This window comes from Sciurus carolinensis, chromosome 5 (genome assembly GCF_902686445.1).
Source record: "Sciurus carolinensis chromosome 5, mSciCar1.2, whole genome shotgun sequence".
NCBI classification, from domain to species: domain Eukaryota; kingdom Metazoa; phylum Chordata; class Mammalia; order Rodentia; family Sciuridae; genus Sciurus; species Sciurus carolinensis.
The window spans coordinates 153,318,287-153,345,147 of NC_062217.1; the positions used below are offsets into that span (position 1 = coordinate 153,318,287).

At 39.8% G+C, this 26,861-nt stretch overlaps 1 protein-coding gene across 1 annotated transcript in view; it reads left to right on the plus strand.

Annotated features, from left to right (window-relative positions):
- Positions 1-26,861, plus strand: part of Sorcs3 (sortilin related VPS10 domain containing receptor 3) — a 584,659-nt gene that overhangs the window by 550,168 nt on the left and 7,630 nt on the right. The window contains exons 19-24 of the mRNA XM_047552984.1: positions 283-469; positions 4,764-4,897; positions 18,784-18,907; positions 20,308-20,420; positions 24,243-24,374; positions 26,185-26,284. Of these exons, the coding sequence (XP_047408940.1) occupies positions 283-469; positions 4,764-4,897; positions 18,784-18,907; positions 20,308-20,420; positions 24,243-24,374; positions 26,185-26,284 (790 nt within the window). The remainder of the gene's footprint in view (positions 1-282; positions 470-4,763; positions 4,898-18,783; positions 18,908-20,307; positions 20,421-24,242; positions 24,375-26,184; positions 26,285-26,861) is intronic.

Here is a 26,861-nt window from a genome sequence, read left to right on the forward strand (position 1 = left end):
ATTTCAGAGAAGCTGTACCTTGCCAGGGTGTGGTACTGTGGCCAGGGTCATACCAATTCAAACTGTCCCAAGCTTGCATATAAAGGGAGAGTAGGTCCACAGTGCCTGCCCACAGTGCCCAGTGGCTATCAGAGAGGAGTCCAGTGATGGTGGTAGGGTGATTCTGTCCCCTGGGAAAGACCTAGGTCTAAAGAAGGTGTTGCTGAAGAATCAACAGGAGGAAGCATGGAAGTCAGACAGGACCTCGTGAAAGGACCCAGGTCAATGACTCTTCCCTTGCAGGGTGATCTACAGAGGACAAACATCCAGCTCGACTTTGGAGATGGGATTGCTGTGTCCTATGCCAACTTCAGCCCGATCGAGGATGGCATCAAGCATGTGTACAAGAGTGCGGGGATCTTCCAGGTGACCGCCTATGCAGAGAACAACCTTGGCTCAGACACAGCCGTCCTCTTCCTGCACGTGGTTTGTAAGTGGCATGAACCACCTCCTTCCTGTCTTTCCTCCCAGTGGCAACTCCTTCAGTCCAGACTTCTGGAATTCAGAGTTCAGAGCTGAGGCCGGGTTCAGTGTGTCTACCATAGTGGTCCAAATCAGAAGATTGAGACATCTCCCCATCTGGAATTTAGAGTCTTGTAACACTACTCAGAGTAATGTGCAATTTAAAATTTATGAATTGTTTATTTATGGAAATTTTCCCTTTAATTGTTTCAGAGTGTGATTATGGCTCATAATATAGCAGAAAGCAAGCAGTGGCTAAGCAGGGACCACTTTATACCCCATGGTGGTTTTCAGGTGACATGTCATTTAGGTGAAAATTACAAGTTTTGAAAGAGTTTAAGTGAATAAAAGGGTCTCCTTTCCTATTAACAACACAATGATGGTATGATCCCCACCATTTAAGCAACTTACACCTAAGAGGTCCCTGGCTAATTTCCTAGTAAAGGGAGCAACCGTGATGGATAGTGGGGCAGGTGGGAGGAGACCTGGACTGTAGGTCAACTATGTTCCTAAAAACATGTGACCTTGAGATAAATTATCTCTTTTTCAAATTTTCTACATTCCATCTTAAAATGTTTTAATTCTACTACTTCACCTAATAGGGTTCTTACAACAGTAAAAAGGAAATACAAATAAAGCACCCACTCATTCACTAATTTATTCAACAAATATTTGCTGAGTTCTTACAATGTGCGGGACACCCTGCGAGGCACTGGGCAGACAGCAATATAGTCCCGCTCTGCAGGGCTTACATCTATTGAAGAAGGGGAGGTGCTGCAAGAAATGGATCCTGTACAGGTCAAACAGACACAGGCTATGATCACTCTGGGCTGGAAATGCCAAGTCAGGAGCCTGGTAGGTTGTGTGCACAGTTTTTATGAGCATAGTTTTTAGGGCAAGGGAGACCTGCACTTGAATTCATCATATTTCTTTGTTCCACATCTAACTTTTTCACCTTCTTAAGTCTCTGATTCTTCATCTTTAATACAAAGTTTATAAGGAATCTAAAAGAGTCAAATTGGAAAGTGTGTGTGTGTGTGTGTGTGTGTGTGTCAGGGGCCCCCAAGACCACCCCCAGGCTTGATGAGAAACTTGGGGGGGACTCTCAGAACCCGGCGTGTAGCTTCATCCTCCTCTGTGACTATGATTGATTCCAGCAAAAAGATACAAAGCAAAATCAAGAAAAGCTCAAGGGGATGAAGCCCGGAGAAAATCAGGAGTAAGCTCCGACAGGCCGTTTCCCTGTGGTGTCACACAGGATGTGCTGATTCCTCTGGGGTGGGAGGTAACGACGGAAGAGCTCTCTGCCAGAGAAACTCATTAGAGACTAGTGTCCACAGTGTTTTACTGGGAGCCAGTCACAGGAGCGCTGTCTGCCTGGCATATTCCAAACCTCCCAACTCCCTGTGGAAAGTGGATGTTTGCAATAAACCATCCTGTTTGCAAAGCCAATTTAGGTGACGTGAACCACTCCTACTAGTTAGCTAACTGTTGATTGGGAACACTCCCAGACCAAGTTCCCAGCCACAGGCCAAGGGCCAGCCTTGCACGTAGACCTTTCTAAAGGACAGCAGTTTTATGTCGATCTTAACGTTTTTCTGCAGTGTGCAGAATGCTGCTTTGCACCCAGCTTGGCACATGATGAATGTTACCTGTTATTACAGCAATTACTAGGCCTTCCTGTTAGCTTCCTCCCTGATACTTCTGCCGTCTTTTAAAATGAAGACAAAGAAAGAAAAATAACTTCACATTCCTCTGTTCTGAGAACTTCCCCCACCCACGTTCCTGATCATGCTGTCAGTGAACCTTAAGACAGTTGTGAAGACCCCTGTATCTTAATGCCCAAAACAATTGTGAGGACCAGGTGTGTCCTGCGGGTTATGTGCATGAAGAAGGAAGTGTTCCTCCAAACTTTTATCATGCTCACAGTTCCCTCCAAATCCATCAGGGCTGCCTTTACCAGTGGAAACTGCTGTTGGCCTCACCTTGGGTCATTAGCTAACAAAAGTAGTTGTTAGTCACCCAGAATAATCAACCTCACTCACGTTATTAGATTTTTATCAAAAAGGACATGATTTGAAACTGAGGATTTTGGAAGTTTGCTTATTCCCCCTAGATCCCTTCCTTTTCTTCTCAACTCTCTTCTCTCCTTGCTGATCCACATTTTTCTCCTACATGGTAGTGTTTCTTAAGATTGTTTTGAACCAAAGATTCTTGCCACAAAACTGGAACAAATGTGACTGTGTTGGATGTCATTCTAATTTAAGTAAGCTCCACCCCTTTTGTGTCTGGAGTGAGTTTAGGATGGAGGAGATTTCCTTTTAGACATCACAGTATGCTTCAGTATCCACCCTGACTAAACCAAGGCCCTTAAGTGGCAAAGTTGAGAATTTCCAGGGCCTTAAGCCACTGTGCAGGTTGCTGAGCTGTTGGAAAGCCCAGGGTTCCCCTGAGGCATCTTGGGGAAGGGTTTTACTCTTTTTGGTGGGTAGCAGTAAGAACAAACTCATTGAGGAAAGAAGTGTCCCCATCCCCCATCCCCCCGCACTCTGACCATTGAGGGAAGAATGAGTCATCGGAACCCGGCTGGGGTCGACATCAGCATCAATGCAGGAAGCAAGCCTTCATCTCCCTCCTGCCTGGGGTCTAGCCAGGGTCCCCTTGCCCCAGATTCTCTATGTTTCTCATTGTTTCTTTACACAAGTATTAAAGATATTAGTCAGGTAAGTTCCTAAAAATGAGTAAATAAAGCCACGGACGTAGCCAATGTTTTCTCCCACTCTGTGTTCTTTGACTGACATTGAGCAAACCATACAGAAATAATCCAGATTTGCTTATTTAAAATAATTAAATGTTCAACCAGATGTGCACATGAAGTGACAAGGTTGAAATTATTTGCTGGAAAATATCTTGCGGTGCCGTATGCCTGGAGTCAGGGCAGAGAGCTGTAGGCAGAAAACATTTTCAGACTGCACATACACAGATTCCTAAATTTCTTTCTCTTCATTAATTTTTTAACTGACAAAAATTGTACAAGTTTATCATGTACAACATGATGTTTTGGAATATACATTCACTGTGGAACGGCTCAATCAGGCCAATTATCATAGGCATCACCTCTCAGACTTATTTTTTGTGGTGAGAACACTTACATCTATTGTTCTAGTGATTCTCAAAATCCAATGCAATGTTATTAACCATAGTCACCCTGGTACAATAGACCTCTTGAATTTATTCCTCCTGTCTTCTGGAAATCTGGTATTCTTTGGTCAGCATCTACTCCACCCCACCTCTCCCACCCCCTGTCAACCACTAAAGTACCCTCTGCTTCTGTGAGTTCTCCTTTTCAAGACTGCACATATGAGTGAGATCATCTGATAGAGATCTTTCTGTGCTTGGCTTTTTTCATTTAATGCAATGCCGTCTGGGTTCATCCACATTGTCAGAAATGACAGGAGGAGAAAGTGCCACAGAGTTTTAAAATAATGAATCTACACCCCCCCCCAAATAATGCATCACTGATATATTCATAATTTTTCATCAGTGTTTTTCTCTTCTCATTTTTTGAATGAATGGATTAACTTTCATGTTTTCTGCTGAGGGTGTGTTCATGTGTATATATATATATTTTTTGCTAATGTACAGCTCAATGCTGGTCATGCCAGTTTTCCGGAAAAAAAAAAAAAAAAAGAAAGAGAACCTGGCATTTGTTTCTCCTTCAATTAGGGACATGTACTTTTTCCTCTTTGTGAAGAGGCCTTGCCAGCTTCTGAATGACACCCACTGTGTCCTGCAGATGATGAGACACAATGGCTCATTGTTGAAGAGGATGGAAACCAATTAACGATGGAGGATAATGGAGGAGCCCTCCATATAATGCATTGACCCCAAATCACAAAACATGCTAATTGTCAGAAATGAAACAGACCGCTGTTTATCTTCCTTTTCAATGGCCAGGCGTCTAGTAAACTAGCTTTGTCCTTGGATTGGAAATTTGTAAGCATTCGTGGTAGTTGGATTTATCAGATGTAAATTCAATTTGGTTATCGCTCAAAAAATCTGAAACCCGGGTTAAGTTCCCTGTTTAACCAGGTACTTTATTTCAAGCATAGACACCCTTCCCAACATCTGTGGTCTGTGATTATTGCTATATTATGGGGAATGCTGATAGGGATTATGATTAAAGAATCTAGGAGTGTGATAAAGTTTGATGGTTTCTTCTGAGGATATAAAAACTACCTTTTTTTCTCCTATTCCTTTAGGTCCTGTGGAACATGTTCACCTCCGGGTTCCATTTGTTGCCATAAGAAATAAGGAGGTCAACATCAGTGCTGTCGTGTGGCCCAGTCAACTGGGGACCCTTACCTATTTCTGGTGGTTCGGCAACAGCACAAAGGTTCGGCCCTTCCTGATCAGTATCAAATGAGATGTGCTGAGTACTCTTGTGCTCCAGCTTCCAGAGAGGCACTGGGGACCCTGTGGGTGCAGCATGAGAAGTACTTCATGGACTAAGAACCCGCAGATTTGAATAAAATATGCCTCCCATGCCAAGTTCATTATTTTAACAAGGAGAGTTTAATTTCTTTTTGTTGTTGTTGTTGCTGTGCTGGGGATTGAACCCAGGGCCTTGTGCATGCAAGGCAGGCACTCTACCAACTGAGCTACATCCCCAGCCCAGGAGAGTTTAATTCTAAGAAAGAAAGAGCACCCCATTTGTTTTAGTCCTGCCTGGACTTTCTACTCACTAACCACATATCGAGGAAGTTATTCAATCTCCCTGAGATTAAGTGGTCCCATCTGTCAGATGGGAACTATACACATGTGGAAATTAATTGGGATGACACATACCAAGAGTCCTCATCAACTCTTACTAGATGTTCTGAATGCCTAACATTCTTAGGCAAGGTACTGAGATTGCCATGCCTCAAACTAATGAACTAAAGGGGCCAAATCTGAACTTTCTAGGTGCTCTTTACTCCCAGCAACTGATGAGGCAGAATTATCACAATTGTATAATAGAAGATGGGAGTATTTAGGCTAAGGGTTCCTTGATTTAATGAATCCTATTAATGTTCTTCTCTATTTTGCTTTTCCTTTTCCTTAACTTTTTTAGGGAACTTTTAAGTTCACAGCAGAATAGAGAGGAAGCTACAGAGATTTCCCATAGAGCCCTGGTCCCAGGAATGCATAGCCTCCCTCATTATCAACATCCCTACCATTCTGGTGCATTTGTTATAACTGATAAACCTACACTGATCCATCACCACCCCAAATACCTAGTTTCCATTGGGATTCACTCTTGGTGAACACATTCTGTGGGTTTGGACAAATATATGATGACATATATCTACCACTGTAATATAAAACAAAACAGTTTAACTGCTATCTGTTTATCTTCTCCTCCTTCCTTTCTTCTTAATTCCTGATCACTGATCTGTTTACTGCCTCTATATTTTACCTTTTTCAGAATGACATATGGTTGAAATCCCGTAGTACATAGCTTTACATATGGGCTTTCTTCACTCAAGTTTCCTTCCTGTCTTTTCATGACATCATAGCTCATCACTTTTCAGTGCAGAATAATACTCCGTAATCTGGAAGTACACAGTTTATTTATTCACTCACCAAAGGACATCGTGGTCACTTCCAAGTCTTGATAATTATGAATAGAACTGTTGTGAACATCCATGTTTGGGTTTTTATGTAGACATAAGTTTTCAACTCTTTTGGATAAATACCAAAAGCATGATTGCTGCTTATTTGTTTTGGTGTGAAACTACCAAACTGTTTTCCAAAGGGTTTGAAACATTTTTCATTCCCACTAGGAATGGATGAGAGATCCTCATTAGTGTTCTGTGATGTCGTGTTCTAGATTTTGGTCATTCTGAATGTAGTGGTAACTCATTGTTTGAATTTCCATTTCCCTGGTGACATAGCATGTGGAGAATATGTCATATGCTTATTTGCCAATTATGTATCATCTTCGATGAGGGGTCTATTAAGATCTTTTGCCCATTTTAAATAATCAGGTTGGTTCATTTCTTCTCGTTGAATTTTAAGAGTTCTTTATTTATTTTAAAGGATAATCCTGATGTCTTTCACAAATATTTTCCTCCCAGACAGTGGTTTGTCTTTTCATTTTCTCGATAGTGTCTTTGCTGAGCAGAAAAAGTACGAGGTCCATTTTATCAATTCTTTCTTTTACAGGTTGTGCTTTTGATGTTGTATCTAAAATACCATTGTCATATCCAAGGTCATCTAGTTTTGTCCTACATTATCTTCCAGGATTTTTAGTTTTATGTTTTATATTTAGGCTTATGATTCATTTTAGTTCATTTTTTGAAGGGCACAGAGTCTTGGCCTAGATTCATTTTCTTTTGCATTTGAATGTGCAGATATTCCAGCACCATTTTTTGAAAGAAGTATCTGTTTTGTAGTGTTGCCTTTGCTCCATTGTTGAAGATCACACGAATCCAATTCTGGCTCTCCACTCTTTTCTGTTGATCTATTTTCCTTTTCTTTCATCAGTGTCCCACTGCCTTGATTACTGTAGTTTAATAATATGTTTTGAAGTCAGGTATACTCAGTCTTTCAACATTATTCTTTTTTAATGCTCTATTGGGTATTCTGGGTCTTTTGCCTCTTCATATAAAACGAGAATAACTTCATGAGGTGTTTGATTGGGATTGCATCAGATTTATAGCTCAAGTTGGTGAGATCTGACATCTTGACAGTATTGAAGCTTCCTATCCATGAACATAGACTATCTCTCAATTTACTTATATAGTCCTCGTTTCTTTCAACAGAGTTTTATAGTGTTCCTCACATAGATCTTGCACGTATTTTGTTAGATTTGTAGCTAAGAATTTAATTTCTGGCAATGGTAATGTAAATGGTATTGTGCTTTTTAATTCAAATACTACTTGTTCATTACTGGCATACAGAAAAGGGATCAAATTTGTATGTTAACTTTGCATACTGAAACCTTACTCTAATCACTGCTTAGTCACAGGGGTTTATTTCCTCCTAATACTTTGGATTTTGTTGAATTTTTTTCTTTTTTTGGATATTGAGAATTGGCATAATTTCTTCCTTACACATTTGGTAGAATTTATCTGCAAAACCATATGAGCCTGTTTCTTTATTACAAGGTAATTAATTATTGATTCAAATTCTTTAAAGATATAGGTCCATTTGGATTTTAGGTTGCATTTTGTGTGAGTTTTGGCAGATTATATCTTTCAAGGAATTGATTTGTTCTATTTAGGTTATTAAATTTATAGGCTTATAATTGTTCCTCAAACTTCTTTATTATCCTTTTGATATGCAGGGGATCTGTAGTGAAGCCCTGTCTGTCATTTGGGAGATTGATTTGTGTTTGTCTACTCTCTCCTTTCTTAGCCTGACTAAAGGCTTATCAACTTTATTGATTTTTTTAAAGAACTAGCTTTTAGTTTTATTGATTTTCTTTTTGATTCCTGTTCTAATTTTTTTTTCCTTCTGGTTACCTTGAACTTAATTTGTTCTTTTTCTAGTTCCTAAAGTGAAAGCCTATATGATCAATTTTAGTTCTTTCTTGTTTTCTAATATATTACTCAATGCTATAAATTTTCCTCCAAGCATGCTTTTGCTGCATCCTATACATTTTGATAAGTTGTGTTTTCATTTTCACTTTGTTCAAAATACTTTTTAATATCACCTGAGATTTATTTTTTGACTCATGTTATTTAGAAGTGTGTAGTTTAAAATCCACATATATTGGCATTTTCCAGTTATCTTTCTGCTGTTGATTTATAATTTAATTCCACTGTGATCTGAAAGAGAGCATTGTGTGATTTCTCTCCCTTTAAATGTGTTAAAGTGTGTTTTATTGCTCAGAATATGGTCTACCTTGGTGAATGTTCTATGTAGACTTCAGAATAATGTGTATTCTGCTGTTTTTTTGATTAAGTAATCTATAGATGTCAGTTAAATTCAGTTGATTGATGAGAGTGTTGAGTTCAACTATGTCCTTATTGATTTCTTCTCCTTTCTTAGTATATCACTTATTTGTTTTTTTATAAACTTCATTTAGCCCTAGAATTGAAACATACTTTTACAATTAATCCAAGCTCATAATAAATAACACTGTATGTCTCCATGGTTCTTGTGAGTACTTAATAATACAAAATCATAATTCCTCCCTCCTGCTTCTAGTGTTAGTACCATCACTCATTTCTCTTATGTGTAAGTATACGTGTTATTTGAATAAACCTCTATAACCAGGTACATTCTTGCTATTATTGTTTTGAATACACTGTTATCTGTTTAATAATTAAAATAATATTTAATAATTAAAATTTTAAACTTATCATGATTTTAACCTTCACTTATTCTTTCTTCAGTGTTTTGGTTTCTTTACGTGGTTCAGTTTCTGACCTACATCATCTTCCATTTCTCTGAAGAACTTCTTTTAATAAATCTTGCAAGATAGATGTCCTGGCGACAAATTCCACCTATTTTTGTTTAAGAAAGTTTATTTTCCTTCAATTTTGAAGGATAATTTTTCAGGGTACTGAGTGAGAAGCTTTAGTGGTTTTTTTTTTTTTTTCTCTGAAAAAACAGATTTGTGGGAGTTTTCTCTCAACACATTAACTATGTCACTCTGCATTCTTCTTATCCACAGTTCCTAAGGAAAAACAGGATGTTTCTTTTCTCCTCTAATGGTAAAGTGTTTGTTTCTTCCTTCTTCTTTCAGGATTTAAAATTTTTCTTTGATTTCCTGTAGTTTGAAAGTGATATGCCGAGGTGTAGTGTTTTCAGCGTTGACCCTGCTTGCTGTTCACTGATCTTCCTGTCTCTGACTCATCTGACATTACCTTGGAGGCATTCTCATTACTGTTTCAGATATTTCTCTAGTTCTTTTCTCTCTTCTTCTGGTATTCACATTACATATATTTACGCTTTTTGTAATTGTCCCATGTCCTTGTGCTCTAACAGGGAAAGAGAAAAAGGAATCATTTTGCAATACGTCAGCGCATCTGGCTTTTTAAAAAAAACCTATCCTCACAAGAAATTGGGCCTAGTGAATGTGGATAATCTCTTCTGTTATTATTGTTTTCCATTTTTCATTTTTGGTCCCTTCCTTTTCAGCTTGGAGGTTTCTGTTCAGATATCCTTGATATTAGAGTCTTTCCTCAGCTGTGTACAGTCTAGTAACAAGCCCATCAAAGGCTTTCTTCATTTCTTTACAGTGTTTTTGACAATTTATTTTTGGTTATTTCTTAGGATTTTTCATCTCTCCATTTACAGTGCCCATCTTTTCCAGCATGTTGTCTACTGTATCAGTTGGAGCCCTTAGTATATTAATCATGGTTGTTTTAAGTTCCCAGTCTGATCATTTTAACACCCCTGCCATATCTGTCTCTGAGGTTCTGTCTCTTCAAATTTTGTGTTTGCCTTTTAGTATGCCTTGTAATTTTTCTTGATATCTAGACATGGTGTACTGGGTGAGAAGATCTGCTATAAATAGGTCTTTAGTAATGTGGTGGTAAGGTATATAGGAAAGGGAAGCATTCTACAGGCCTATATTAGGTCTCAGTTTTTAATAAGGCTTTGACCCTGAACCATGTATTTCACAGGTGTTTCAAGGTCCTACCCAAGGAAGAATAGGATGGGTAGAGGGGGATAGAGTTGGATATATCCCTTCCCCCGGGCAATCAGACTATGGTAGACCCAAAGAAGATTAGGCTCTGATTTACTAGTTTCTTCTGAGGGCAGACTTTTTTTTTTTTTTTTTTTTTTTTTTTAAGTCAGAGTATGTTGATATATTGAAAATTGTTCTTTGTCTCTCTCCCTGCCAAAAGCACAAACACATTTTTTTTCCTAGTATTTATTGGGAGAACCTGGTAAGTTCTCAGTTACACTGGTTATAAAATTTACAAAGTTATTATGGCCTCCTGTGACTAACTGATCACCCTGGAGTTTAGAACTCTGATATTTGTGTTTTCCTTGAAAACTCATGATGTGGTTGGCAGGGCTTATCTAGGAGAATAAGTTAATTTAAAAAAAAATCTGAGACAGCACATCAGATTTTGAGATGCAGGATATAAAAGAGGTAAAATAAATATTTAATTACTAGTTAGTAATGAGCAGAAAGAATTTTGTCCCTAGCCTCACCCCTGAGTGGTAAGAGTGGGGGATGATTCAGCCTTGATCTTTTCTAGGGAGACAGCATTGTGTGGTAGAAGAAACATGAACCTTAAGGATCAATCAAGGATCCCAATAACTCAATCGAGTTATCTTTCTAATATATCATTTATTCACTGTAAACTGGAGAGATAATGCCTATCTCACCTTGATTATTATGAAAACTCTGATTACATGTTTACTTAGCACATACTATGTCCTTAGCAAATGCATGCTTTTAATGATGTCCTTGAAACTTAGTTTTACAGTGGGTTGGTAAAAGATAGAAGATTTGTGGACCTGGGACCTCTTTCAGTTTGCATTATTTGCCTCTTACTTTTAAATTAATTTCTTAGGATAAATTAATTTCTTAGTATGGGTGACCAATGCCTTTGCATTTCTGGGATTATTATTCCCCAGTACAATAGGTAGGGAATTTAGTAAGATCCCTATTTAGTATAACAGGGAAGTGACTTTCTCTGTGCATGGTATACAGCCCAAGTTCAAACACCTGATACGTTATAGAGCCATAGCTCAAGCCCAGGGTTCTTAGTTCCCATCTATCAGACACTGTTCCTCAGTTCCAGGATGCTTTGCTGCACCACTAGGTCATAGACCTACCATCTCTCTTCCAAAGCAAGAGATATAAATAATAAATAGGAACTAGAAAATCATCCATGGAGAAGACATTGGAAATAGGAAGATTTTAAACCTATTTCTCTTCTGAGAATGTGAGGGTTTGGCTTTTCCATCCTTTTATGGCCACTTCCCTGGTAATCTTTATTGAGAAGCTTCTGTGTGCAGGAGCATCAGTTCTTGGCTGTTACTAACACAGCAACTTATTCAACAGCTGGCAAAGAAGACACAAGGTTCTTCCACAGTGCCATTTTTTCATTTGAGTGCTGATTCTGAGACCTAAAGTACCATAAAGGGTCTAACAAAGTAACTGATTAAAAAACAAACAAATGGACAAAGTGATTGAGGATTCTACTTTTTATTTGCCTCACAATTACCTTTGCCAACCTGAATAAATCATTTGATCTCTCTCACTTTCCTTTTGTCTAAAGCAATGATACTAACACCTAATACATAGACATCATTGAGTTACTAATTGAACTGTCTCAGACACATACGCACAAACACACAGGTACACACACATTGCACTTTATTATGGGAGGGTGACTTTTGAATTATGTATTGGCATTATAGCTTTATTTTTGTAATTGATGACCAGAGTTATCCTTGGGTTATGAATTTACAATCTACAAGTTAGAGCATGAGGTACTACCCAAATACCCAGACCCCAAAGGGTTTTACAGTCAGTTTTGTTCTCAAAGAACCAAGATGATGATAGTATATGATGGGCAGTAGGATAAAATAGTTTCAGAATAAGACAAACTTAGGTTGAAGTCCAGATAGGTTCTTCTTTGCTGTATGCCTTTAGTTAAACCATTTAATTTCCTTAAGCCTCGTTTTATTAATTGTAATGTCTGAGTAATAACAGTAGCAAGTGTAATTGATTATGGCAGTGAGGATTCAGTAAATACTGTAATGTGAATCATTTTGAACACATCTAAGTATTTAGAAATATTAGACACTGTTATGCTCATCATCGGCACTAATAGCATCTACATCTAGGTGACAAATCTGACTTGATTATATGGAATGCATTCCTGTCTTCAAAAATGGTTATTTGTTCCATTTGAAAGGGGTAGATTTTCAGTGCTTTTGCCTAACACCATGCCAGAAGTACATCAAGGTATCGATGTACTGTGCTCAATAATTGATCCACAGAGCACCATATTTGGCAAAGAAACGAATGTCCTTGGGTGTCATGGTGAATGCTGTGACTTTGCAGCTATTTGATTCCCTTTGACTAGTAAACTGACTTGTGAAAGGAAAGGGACTAATACTAATTTTGAATGTTTATTCCTTGTACTGGCTTTGGACAAGCCTCTCAATACACATTATTTAATCATCAGAACGTCACTGATGAAGGAAAAATTATCATATTTTACAGAGAATATACAAGAACACTGAGGATAACAACCTTGGAAGGTAGTGTTTATGGATGGATATTTGTATGTCTGTGTGAGAGAAGGGTAGAGGGGAGACTGACAAGGTGAAATGGGAAAGTTCAACCAAGTGGTTCCAATTTAAAAAAATATATTCATAGGAATGAATTGGCCTGTGCTTCTTAACTCTCCCTTGTGGGATAGAAAGACACATATAACATTATCCCTACCTTGAAAGCAATCACATTCCAAAAGAGAAGGCGAGATGAGCGTGCATACAGTAATTGGTGAGCAGGTACAATGTATAAGTAAACAGAAAAGAGCAAGCATATCTGAAATCCAGCAGATAGATTATATACCCATAGGCCTATCAATGGGGGATGTGAAATGGCATCAGTACCTACATTGATCTTTTTTCAGAAGCTGTCGTTTGCAGTAGATGTTGCGAGGAATACAAAGTAGTGTAAATTCTATTTGTTGCCTTCAAGAAACATAATCTATTTGGGAATATGAGGTTAACATCCAAGAAAAGAGGCAAGAAGGAGAAGCAGTAGGAATGTACTATTATTGGTCAAGTCAAGCAGCTTGGGAAGTGATGGATGTGGGCTTTGTGGGTCACAGAGTGAGTCATGTATGAAATTGGTCCTAAGCTGGCATTGAAGGAGCAGTATATTTGAGGCACAGAGGAAAGTGATCTATGTGTAAAGGTAAAGTTTTGGGAATGTTCATGTTCTATGTGGGCTAATTCAGCCAAAGCAAAGGATTCAATTGGGCAGAAGATGGAGGAAAAGTTGAAAGATGGGAGGATAGTCTAGATGACTTCGAATGACATCGAAGCATATGCTTTTTGCCATAGAAACCCAGATTTTGTATAGTATGATAAAGCATAGAACTAGATTCATTGTCAGTGATACTTTCAGAAGTTAGATACTTTCAAAGAATTTCAGGATGTATTTGTGCATGTGCATTGGTGTAATTTTTTACCTGAGAGTTTACACATTTATCCCACAGTAAAAACAACTATAAATGCTCTTTGGCTTTATTTCTTCATCATCTTTGTGTATATTAAAGTTTTTTACATAGTTCTAAGCTCGTATTATGTATTCTGCCTTCTCACTTCATAAGTCCCTTTCATACACTGCTAAATAAGCTGCTGAAGGTTTTAAGTAAGGCAAACATTGTGACTGTATAGTCTTTCCAGCTTGGGAATGGCAGCTTTTATCAAGGTGTACATTCTGAACTGTGGGGATTTGGCAATATGCAATATTAATATGACTTACTGTGTCTGGGAAACTGGTGTTGTCTGCATTGAAAGATTTCCCTGTGACTCCCTGTTCCATTAGGAAAGTGGAAATCTCATAACTAAATAGTTTCTCAGAGCCTTGTTGATTTCCTGTTGGGTTCAGTAGGTAATAGGTGACCTGTCTGTCACACATGAGGGATTCTTCATGGGGAGAGATGTGACCCACAGCCTAGGCAGGGCATGAGGTATTATTCTAGGGAGCTTCACTGTGAAGCTGGTTCTGCAGTCTGGACTAAGTAGAGACAGAGAAGTCAATCGGCTGCCTGCTGGATTTGTGGGACTCTGAATGGCCAATTTGCTAGGATTAGCAGAGGTCTGGCTTAATAAATGTGTCTGCTTGCCTAATAGATTTGAGTAAATGAACCTTAAAATACTTGATTTAATTTAGCATTTGGGCACCCCATATCAGTGGCCAATGAAGAACTCAAGAATCCTGTGGAGTATTCCTACTTTGTAAGGAAGGTGAATTCAGCCATGGTGCTATAACTGCTGATGAAAAACAAAAGCAATTTAGAAAGCGAAATTAGCTTCTGCCATTTCCCTAGCCCAGATGTCTGTGGCCTGCCACACAGAGACCAGGCATTTCCATTGAGCACAATTTGTTTGCTGTGGCTCCGAGCCCTGACTGGCTGGCAGGATGGCGTGTGCTCTCCCACCTCAGCAGGCATCCCTTCGTCCCGCAGCCCTTCCTCCTCACTTGGCCAGGGATCTCCTAGGGAAGCTGCCAGATGGAGACAAGATCAAATCTGCTGGGACAGGAGGAGTTCCACTCCTCTCAGGGTGGGTGCCCTGGCCTGGCAGAGCCCAACCACCTGAGTCTCGAGATGAGAAGAGTGTGCAGGAAGAGGGCCAGGGATGCCATTCAGAGCTGAGGAGGATGAGGTGGAAGTGGCCAATGTTTCCTGAAAACTGTTAAGGAAGAAAAATGCCTGGCGGTGAGAGGGGGGACAAGATGAAGGACAGCTTAGCAAACCAAAGCGGAAGGGCAACATAGAACAGTCATGGCCAGTCATTCAAGGAGTCAGGAAAAACAAAAGCACACTCAGATTCCTTTGATAATTTGTTTTCCTAATATTTTATTATGAATAATTTCAGACCTACACTGGAGTTGAAGGAATTCTTCAGTGAGCATCCACATATCTGCCACCGTCGTCTGCTATGAACGCTTACTCTGCTTGTTTTGTCACATGTCAGTCTATCCATTCATCATTCTTTTTTGATTTTTTGATTCATTTCAATGTAAATTTAAGAAACCTATATGCTTTAAAAGATTCAACTTGCAATTGTTAAATATAGTTCAAGATTTCTTGACACATTTTCTCCCAGGTGATCATAAATCAAGTATAAAACATTCCTTCTCATGTAGACCTGTATATACTTATGTACATGTGTACATAAAATACCTCATTATTTGTTATTTTCTCTTCATTGTGTGAATATACCCTGGTTCATTTATTTTCCTATCGAGGAATTCCTTGCCTGTTTCCAATTTTCAGCTGTTGTGAATAAGCGGCTGTGAACTTTTAAAAATTATTATTTTGGACATCTGTTTTCTCTTCACTAACTTTCTAGAATTGCAAATGCCAAATCATAAATTATGGAATGATGCAACCTCTTTTGAAAAATTTTGTGCAATTTCTTGTAAAACCCAACTTTTTCCTGCAGGGTCATAGTGTTTTATTCTACTTACTAGAATTCTACTTACTTACATTCTAGCTTACTCTTTGTACATTGTCTGAGAGTTCTGGCTTACTCTTACCTCTTCAACATTATTCCTTATTATTATCTCAAAAAATTAGCCATTTGACTAGATGTGTGGAGGCACCTTGTTTTCTTAAGTTATTTTTTATTTGTTCTAATTAGTTATACATGACAGTAGAATGAATTTATGCATTTTGATAAATCATTCATAAATGGAGTATAATTTCTCACTTTTCTGATTGTATATATTGTAGGATCACATCAGTCATGCAGTCATATGTGTACATGAAGTAATAATGTCTATTTCACTCTAATATCCTTCCTACCCCCATACCCATTCCCCTCCCTTCACTCCCTTCTACCTTATGTAAAGTAACTCTATTCTTCCTTAGTGCCACCCCCACATATTGTGAATTAGTATCTGCATATCAGAGAAAACATTTGACCTTTGATTTCTTGAGTTTGACTTATTTCACTTAGCATATTTTCCAACTCCATCCATTTACCACCAAATGCCAGAATTTCATTCTTCTTTAAAACTGTGTAATATTCTATCGTGTGTATATATATATATATACACACACATTTTATTTATCCATTCATCTGTTGAAGGACATCTAGATTGGTTCCATAGTTTAGCTATTGTGAGTTAAGCTGCTATAAGCATTGATGTGGCTGCATTGCTGTAGTATACTGATTTTAATCCCTGTGAGTATAAACTCCTTGGTTTATACTCAATGGTGGTTCCATTCCATGTTTTCTGAGGAATCTCCATACTGCTTTCCATAATGGTTGCACCAATTTGCATTCCCACTAGCAATGTATGAGTGTACCTTTCCCCCTACATCCTCACCAACATTTATTGTTGCTTGTATTCTTGATAATTGCCATTCTGATTGGAGTGAGATGAAATCTTAGAGTAGTTCTGATTTGCATTTCTCTAACTGCTAGAGATGTTGAACATTTTTGCATATATTTGTTGATTGATTGTATTTCTTCTGTGAAGTATCTGTTCAGTTCCTTATCCCATTTATTGATTGGGTTATTTGGGTTTTTTTGGTGTTAAGTTTTTCGAATTCTTTATATATCCTAGAGATTAATGCTTTATCTGAGGTGCATGTGGTGAAGAGTTTCTCCCAATCTGTAGGCTCTCTCTTCACATTATTGTTTCTTTTGCTGAGAAGTTTTTAGTTTGAATTCATCTCACTTATTACTCATCCTACATATTGATTCTTGATTTAACTTCTTGCACTTTAGGGGTCTTGTTAAGGAAGTGGCACCTTGTTTTTAAAGACCATGACTAATATAATCAAACAACTGCTGGTAGATAAAAAACCTAAATGGACCAACCAGTAGAAACTAGAAATTTTGCCTAAACCCAGATTCTGCTTGCTGAATAAAAATCATTACCAATCTTCTAAACCAATCTGTTTATTTAACAGATAAAGAAGACCCAGAATGGGGACCATTTTAACCAAAGTCATTCATTAAACATTTAACAGAGCTAGAATTTTAAGTGACTGATCTTGTCAACTGGAGATGGCAACCATCTGGTGCCCATGTTGTGCCCTTGTTCCATGACAAAACTCAAGTAGACTTTAGTTTCCTTCTTAACACAGGACTTAAACAGCCATGGTGTCATGGTGCACATGAGAAACCTACTTTCCCCTTATCCCTTATTTAATCCAGCAGGACACACCCTGCGTGTATCATCAGTGAGCCACAAGTGTGGGTATGAGTACCTGAATCCTGTGGCTCACCTCTCATTAAGAAAAATAATGTATCTCTTCATGTACTCCTTTCCTTTTTTTTTTTTTCAATTTTTTTTTTTTTTTTATTGAGCAAATGGAGAAGAAAGGGTGTCAGAAATTTAGGGCAATATCTCTAATTCTGCTCAGCTCCAACCATAAGCCTGGTCATAAAATAGAGCTATAGAATTTTAAAGCAGTGAAAAAAAAATCAAATTATTGTTCCAGAGGCCCTGTCAAAAATTGTGAGCTGGAATGGAATTTCAGTCTTGCAGAGGAAACACTGACTGAAAGTTGCACCTTAAAGCCTCCGCAGGGCTCTGTGTCTGCATCCAGCCATGCATGGGTGTGCCCTGTGAGTGCTGGTCTATGTCCACCCCTTAATGGGCAGCTCTGTGCACTCGCCAACCAGCTACATTATTATTCTCTATCCAGTTGTCCTGACACACAGAGAAGAAAAGCAGTTCTCTCCTCTCTGCAGGTGGAGTCTCTATTTATCAGCTGCCTTAGCTCCGTCTCCTACTGTTACGTCTTACTTTCCAAACAAGAGAGAAATCAAGAGGCCTGTGCTTTCAGATGACCACTGGATAATGACTCTTTAATCGCAAGATCTGCCTTTTCTCTCCAAAAAGCATCTGCTCTTATCAAGATCCTATTTCTCAGAGGAAAAAAAATACAATTATGCTACTTTTCTTCTTATCCTTGAGATGTCCCTATCTGTTATGATAATCAGAAAAGCAAAAAGGAAAAATAAAAGATTAAAACATGATCACAGATATGCATGTTTATATATTTTCCCACCTACTGTCTTAAAATGGAAAACATGCAAGGTAAAATGAATGGTCAACAGCATGACCATCCAATTTACATGTTATATGAAGGACAAGTGCCAAGGGCAGGTGATACCAAACAGGTAAAATGCAATCACTTCTCTGAAAGGTCACATAGTCCAATGGAAATCAGGATGAAAACACAAGTGACAGCAGATATTGGGGAAGAAGAGTAATGATCTCTTCCTTTTGATACAGGTTTCAAATGCTGCCTCTGCTTTCCCCTGGGAGAAAAAGTGACATGAAAACTCTTGAGTGTCCAGTCTTAGCCGCATTTCTCTGGATTAACATTTTACAATGTGTTTCATGTATATTAATATTCATCCAGGATCCTGAAAGAATAATTACAGTTTTAGGAAACTGTATAGAACTACCTTCCCCCTTGCCCTTCTCAAGTTGGGATTCCTTGGAATCTAATCTCCTATGCAGATCTGTAACATTCTGAGATTTACAGAAAAGGAAGGAAACCTGCTGTCCCACAGAGACTAAATGGGTGTGGTTCCTTCTCTTTCCTGCAGCCCCTCATCACCTTGGACAGCAGCATTTCCTTCACGTTCCTGGCAGAGGGAACCAACACCATCACTGTCCAGGTGGCTGCTGGGAACGCCCTCATCCAGGACACAAAGGATATTGCAGTTCATGGTAAGCTCTAAGAACTGTCTTCTGATGCTCCTTCCTGCCCAGCCGATCCCCTGTACCCACCCGCAGCGCTCACCGATTATCGGAATCTCTATAGGCCAAAAGAAAATGAAGTAGGTTCACAGAGGCATTCAGATCTACCTCCTAACTTGTTCCCAGATAGAGGATTCAGGATATAAGAAAAGCAGATCACAGGCAGGTATTTATTTTCCACTGCTGTGTGTGCCTGCATTGCAATGTGTTTGGGGTTCTCATTAGACAAATTCATATATCATAATTGAAAGAATGCTCAGCTGGAAGACTGTCATAGAAGGAGCTAGTTCTGATGTCCTGCTGAGGTATCCACAATGCGCATGCAGCACCCACTTTTTGTGAGATGGGACCAGTGATTTCCAAAGCTGGAGGAGTCATGGTCCCTCCCCTTGCAGAACTCATAGCCCTGGTAATGAGATGTTGTACACAGAACTGATGTGTTCTCTTGGTTGTTGGAGGTTCTAACACTAATGCCTGCAAAAACTTGATAATATGGCTAAGAATATAAGCTTGAAGAAAGTGCTAAATAGGGTCCCCCTTTTCTTCTCAATCTTGCAGAACCATTCCTATTTACCAAATTTATTTTAAATGAAATTGACTGTGCCACAACCCACCCCCAGGCCCCTAGATATAGCCACTATCATTGTGTCTTTCTGGAAAGTTGTACTAAGTATGTGAGATTCTTACTCAGACTATATTTCTTCAGCCTCATCTCAGTGAGTTCCTTTTCCTACCTCCTTACAAACATCTTGCTCAGTCTCTTTATTGGGCACCTACAAGTTTTATTTTTAAGTAAAAAATTTTTTTTGGAGTATAAATTTTGTAAACATAAATATACGGATCACAAGTGTTTAGCTTCTTGAATTACCCCAAAGTGAATAAAGCCCTTGTACTCACCAGCCAGGTGAAGACATTGAATGTTACACATACCCTAGAGACAAGATTTCAACCTACTCTCTCATCCTCTGAGGCAGTTTCTAGCACAGGGAACAGAGGAACTGAAAGAAGGAGAAGTGAAAAGCCTCCATTCTAAGCCAGTCCAAATTGTTAGTGCTTTTGGTTGGCCCTGCGTGATACCACCTATAGGAGCAGAAGTCTCCTTCTGGACTTCCATGCTTGTCTTTCATTTCAGATACAGCTCTTTACAAGAAGAAAGGCTTAAGATCCTAGGAACCGAAAACACTGGTAGAATCAGAAATCTACTTCCAACTCTCAAATTCCACTTTATTTTAGAAGCTAAGAAATAGACTGAAAATAAGGGTTTATAGTTGAATCCTCATGAAAGAGCCAAGACTTGCCAAGCTCTTTACCCCTCACACCTTCTCTCATCTCACTCTGGCAGCCTCACTTCATATTCTCTCTCCCCACAGAATACTTTCAGTCCCAACTCTTATCCTTCTCTCCGAATCTGGACTTTCACAATCCCGACATTCCTGAGTGGAGGCAAGACATTGGCAATGTCATCAAGAAAGCTCTGGTTAAAGTGAGTTGGCTTCATCTTTGTTTAAGTTTGTGGACAAGAGAAGAGCATGAAGGTGTGGATAAGAACTGAAAACACTGTCCTGCAGATAAATAAGGATTGTTTCTCTGTAAAAAAGAGAGAAGTAAGGGAAGAATAGGTGGATTGAGGGGACAATGGAGGAAAAAGGGGAGAGAAAAAGGAGAGGGAAGGAGAGAGGGTTAGAGCATTCAGTCTAGAATATGAAGATGGAAATTGACACAGAGTTGATCCAAGAATTTCTGAGACAGGGAGTTGACACTTTTATGGGACTAGTGGATGGACCATTCAGTGAATCTATACTGGTAACATGAACTTGGGTGGATCTTTGACCATGAATAGGTCTTATTCACCAGAAATTTAGAATCATCAGACTACCATTGGCCACATGTGGCACTCAGGAGTCTGCAGGTCAGGAAACAACATTCCACCAGGGAGAGAGAAAGCTGAAGATTCAACCCAGGGAAAATAAGAGTTCTATTGACCAGAGCTAAACATAGAACTAACAAATAAAACATGGTTAGTTCAAATGTAGAAATAAGTCTAATATGTAATTTTTAAGCAGAATCTCCAAGGAGAATAGACAAAAGCATGATTTGTGCTGTCCAAGGAAGTACAAGCCCAACATATAACTGTGATTCAACAAGTGCTCATTGAACTACTGGATCATTTTGGAGGGGATATTTGAGCTATGTTTTAAAGGATATAGGTCAGTTAACAGGGAGGGGACGGGATCTTTCAGGTAGCATGAACTCCATGGACTACTGAAGAGGGTCCCCTGTTTGGGAAATGGCCTTGAGTTTGTCCTCCCAATCTATTACTGAGGAGAACAAGCCTAGCTAAAGTTGAGCTAGACGGTTTAGGATGGACTATGTAGTGTCTGAGAAGCTAAATGGTTGTTGCTGGCAGTGCAGAGTGTGAAAAGGATAGGTAAGAAAAAAATACCATCAACAGATTTATATGTCAGGTTTCCCTTCAGTGGCAATGGTGAGGACGTTGGGGAGGGTATAGAGTAGGGCAACAATTTCACCAAAGATGACCTGTTAAAAAGCCACTGCAGTTACCTCAACCAGGGATAATAAGATCCTGAAAAGGAAGGAGTCAAAGCCTACTTAGGAAGTTGAGCCCTCGAATTACTGATTAATAAATGCAGTGAGAGGGAGGGAGAAGCCTTCTGGTTAGCAGAGTAGGTAGGAGATGGTCTTTCATTGACCAACATGGGGACTATTTAGGAGAAGCATGCTTGGGTATAGTAATATTTTCATCTTTTTTTGTGAAAATATTTTCATGGAGCACATGAAAAATGCTTAGGTAAAGAGAACCAGCTGAGTTGAAAATGGTGATCTGAAAACCAAGCAGAGGGCATGCTGGAGGCAGAGATTTGGGAACTGAGGCCGTGGAAGTCTTAGGCTCCCTCAGAGGGAGTGGGGTTCAGGGAGGTGCTGACTGCTGATGCTCCCAAGGCAGAGGAGAAAGGCCCCAGGAAAACCATGGAAGAGGAGCAGCAGGCATAAATGAGAATAATATTAAAGCATTCCTATAGGAATTGACTATAAGAGGAACATTAAACCTTTCTATAAAAAGATGGTTCACAGGAAGAAATGAAAATGTGCTGTCTTAGTCTGTTCAGGCTGCTGTAATGAGACACCATAGATTAGATGGTTTATAAACAACAGAAATTTTATTTCTCACAATTCTGTTTTGACTGTGAGGCATCCCAAATTGGGTGGTATTTTATAGGGTTGCATTTCTTAAAAACTTACAATTCTTTTTTAGAAGTAACTTGGTAATTACAATAACACTACTATGAAATAATAATCATCATCATCCATATCATTGATGCCTAGCCCTTAAATTTCATGAGGACAAATCACTTGTCTGTCCCTTTAGATAGAATTAAGTGAATCTAGATGCATAGTTCCAAGGTCCCTGACTGATGATGCCTGAGATAATTCTTCCCTGAGACAAAGGGTCAAAGGGTCACGCTAACCAAGGCACTGAGAGCTTCCTCCCACTTGACTCCATTGTGTGGTTCTCAGCATTTTGCTCCTTATTCTGCTCTGAGACCTGCTACCCCAGGCAAGCTGAGATAAGGTCCTCTGCCCAATGTACTTGGTCACCGAGACTTGCAGCTACAGCCGGGCCTACCTCAGAGCAGGACACTGAGGCAACCGGCAAACCACCTCTGGATTTCGATAGGATGCTTCTCTGTGGGTGGGCTTTTTAGGCTTCTGGCTGCTGCTGTTTACTTTCTTGTAAGCTGGTTCTCTCACTTTTCTTATCACATCCCTGCAAGTTAACTCCAATCTGGAAGCCAAGTTCCAAATAGGAATCAGAGCTGAGCAAATGGGAAATGACCTATGCTCTGCTGCCATTCAATTCAGCAGCTATTAATTGATTTTCTCCTCTATCAAGGATGGTTCAGAGCAGCTAGGTAACCACAAAGCCCTCCAGGAATGTTTGGGCAACAACACACGAGGAAGCAATTGGGGGCCACACTGCACCAGATCGATGTAATTGCATGACATGGTGGACATGGTCAATGTTCCTGAAATGTGGTGGACCTGATAGTCTGGAGGAGCTTGGCTGGGAGGTGAAGTGGGGATCCTCCCAGGCAGAGACAGTCAAGGGAATCTTCTTGGAGGAGGCAGTAATTCAGCTGCATCAAATGATCTCTCATATTTGTATGATTAGAAGAGACAGGCAGTGTCTTCTGCATCAAAGACCTTCAAGAGACACAAAGGAAAGAATAGCAGTGGGAACATTGCGTATTCTCAGTCCTCACCACCCCCCACAGGAATTTGCCTTCAGATAAAAGCTAACATTTAGGTTTTTATCACAAAAACAATATAATCCTTTTACTAAATACTCAGGAATAGAACAATTCACTCATATTCTCAGCCTCTTAACTTTTAGTATTTGGGGATCATTTTTTCAATATGTTTGTGTTTATATAGAGTTGTAACCAAAGGAAATAGACCAGAATGCAACCATCTTAAGTCTTTCTATGTTGCCTCATGGTGCTGATTATCATCTTAAATCTAGAATAATATTGTATCCGGTGATTATACTGGAATTTACTTCACATTTTTGAGCATGTAGTTTTCCTCTTTATTTACTGTTCTATGTAATGTCATACATTTTCCTGCATATGGCCTTTGCTACATTCTGGAACATGTCTTTAGGACTAACTCACCAAGTTACAGTTACCCATTGAAGGTTACAAATGTTTCTATGAACTTAATGTGCATCTTTTGGGAAACAAATTGGTGATGTATATCAATGTTTAGTGCTGCCAGCAAGAAGTGAGGGAGCTTCCTCCCGTACAGCCACACCAACGTGTGCCATTAAACTTTTTTTAAAATCCTGCTTTAAGAAGTGAAAACAAGTGCTGCTCTGCTATTTTTTAAATTTGCATTTTCCCGTGTTTGTGTATAACTGCTTATTCCTCATTTGCAGCCAGTCTGTTCATGTTTTAGCCAGAAGCCCTAGTCCTCAGTGCAGAAAAAAAATGGAAAATATGGGATTGCAAATGCTCCCAGCAATGTTTCGAAGATCATTTATAATACTATTTTAGTTTCAGTAAAAAATATATATAAGCATAGGAAGAGGGGAAACTAATAACTCTTTACCTAGCAGTTTTAGAGGAAAACAGGAAGAAAGCATGGGTGTATGTGGGAATCTGTGCCTAAGATGCTGAATTTAAAACATCTATATAAGCCCTGAAGCTGTGCATACTCTGCTGCTGGCTGCTGTTTGTGCAAGTCTGTCCCCAGAAACTCACTCTTTGCTCTAAACACTTTGCAGGTGACCAGTGTCCCAGAAGACCAGGTCCTGGTTGCTGTGTTCCCTGGCCTTCCCACCTCAGCAGAGCTTTTCATCCTCCCACCCAAGAACTTGACAGAGAGGAGGAAAGGCCACGAAGGGGACCTGGAACAAGTAAGTGAAAACTTGGCTGGGACACTTGCCTGAAGCCCACACTCTGAGGGGCACAAGTTGTTTCCAGTCAAAGAGGGAGTCAAGCTGTCTCCTGCTGACCCACCAGCCCATGGCTCTTTGCCTAATACCCAGGGTTTTAAAGAACCGACCATCAATCTTGCCCAGAGTAAGTACAAATGCAAATCACAGGGAGTACTCTGCCACACAGGAAGGAACACCACCTCTGGAACAAGAAGGGACACAGACCTTGGCGCCAAGGTGAATGACTCAGGTGGAACTGAGTTTTGCAATATGGTGTCCCTGAACTTTGCTCATGTCTCCCTCCAATGACTCACCCTGGTGTGCAGGAAGGTGGCAGAGAAAGACGGACAAATAGATACAGAGAAAGGAGTACAGAGGGGAGGGGATTTGAGTTTCCCTATGTGTTCACGGAAAAAAATGTGCTTCTTGTCTTTAAACTGTGCTGGTTCTAGAGGTCCTGGTTAATTTAAGTTTTCTTTCCGGAGAAAGAATGAACTGCTTTTAAACATGTCTCTTGGAGAGAGATGGATGGCCTCATCTTGCTTTGACTAAAGAAGCAGTATTTCCAAGAGGAAATGTGATTCACTGTCCTTATCAAATGGGCTCCTGGCCCTGTGATCTGTGCATGATGCTGGGGGCAAAGGAGGGGCAGGTCTGGTGCTTCTCCCTCCTACTCACTGCTCCTACTGGGGTCTCATTGGCTGTATACTATGTCATCCTGCCCCACCTTCCCATGGTGCTAAATCAGGGGAAGTGAAAGAAACCAAGGACCAGGCTGCTGAGGGTCAGTGTGAATCAAACACATTTGCTCCTGTGTGAAGTAACCACTGTCCAGACCCTTCTCTGTCCCTCAGGTACTAACCTGGCTCCACTGGCACCCATCTCTATACTCATCCACAGCCTTGAGCAGTATAAATGGCATTGCAGTCAGCTTCTCTGGAAGAAGAAGCGGTTCCCTTACATTGCAGGGTTGCATGTTGAAGTTGGCCAGAAATAAATTCAGCTTCTCAACGCGCACATCACTTTTATAAGACCTCTTTATTCTGAAATAGCAAGTGGCATGTGTGAACTATATTTGGAAGCTACAATATCCATCCATTTAGATAAATAGGTAATTACGGTGATGAATAGCAGCTGTGATATTAAGGCGCATACAGCGAGATAAGAGTTAGGGACAACAGCCTAAGTCTGCCTCAGCTTTCATGTGGGAATTACAGAGTGATTAAATCGATGTTATGTGTTCTGAGACTTGCTGGAGAAAAGTAAAGAGGAAAAATTATCCCATAAAAACGAGGCAGCTTCTGCTTTGATGTTTGCCTCCCATTGTCTCCGAGATGGAAACCACGGAGGAGTGGGCTGGGGGTGTACGTGCCTGCTTTAATCCTGGCAGGGGCCTCTGTACCCTGTGTGCGTTACTTGATCAGATTAAAGAGCTAATGATGAGTTGACTTTCTTTCATTGGAACCCTCAACAGGTCTGGGGTTCTAAAGGCAGGGATGAAAGAGTGCTGGAGTTGAGTGGCAAGCTCCTGTCTGTTAGTGCTGTAATTCTCCGGGTGACTACGGGCACACCTCCTTCCGTCTCTCTCCTCTCCAGTAGAAGCAAATGATGCCACTCACTTCCTTGGCTGCACATGGCTCTGGGCACTGGAGAAACAAGTCAATAGAGATGTTCCAATATCCAGTCCCTGGATTGAATGTGATCCTTTTTTTTTTTTGTCAGTTCACCCAAAAAGGAGCACTGTCACATGTCACAAGTTACCATACAGTCTCTCTCTCTTTTCTTCCAGATTGTAGAGACACTGTTTAATGCTCTAAACCAGAACTTGGTCCAGTTTGAGCTGAAACCGGGAGTCCAGGTCATTGTGTATGTCACACAGCTGACATTAGGTGAGTGTTAGGACCCAGGGGGACATGGGTACCATGCAGAGAAAAGGGAGGAACTAATGGCCAAAAAGCCTTTCATAAATGCCTGGAAATTTGTCGTTGTGATGAAGCTCTTACTTCACAGTTCAGAAAGATTAATCATGTGTCTCTGGAGGAGTTCAGAGGGGTAGCAGGAAGACTTTCTTAGGAGTGGTTTTGCCGTCAATCCTGGTTGTTACTGGAGAAAACATGCAATTTCCTTGGATCTTGACTTTTAAAGTTTTCTTACTTATTTTTATTTGTGACAATTGGGATTTCACTGGATACACATCAGGCTTCCTTAATTTCTTGGATCCTATGATTCCACGAATTTAAGTTGGAAGGTCAGATCAGAAAACTTTAAAATCACCAAACATTCAATTTATAATGTATGAGTCTAGTAGAAACGGAGACCAGCTCTACTTGGTTGATTTATGAAAGGAATAAAAAAGCACGTCCCAGTGGGCATTTCTGCTGGCTCTCTTATTAATATAACACTTTTCAAGGTGGAGGCTCCACATGGGCTTGTTCAGGGGTGCTTTGCCAGAGCCTTGCAGAGGAA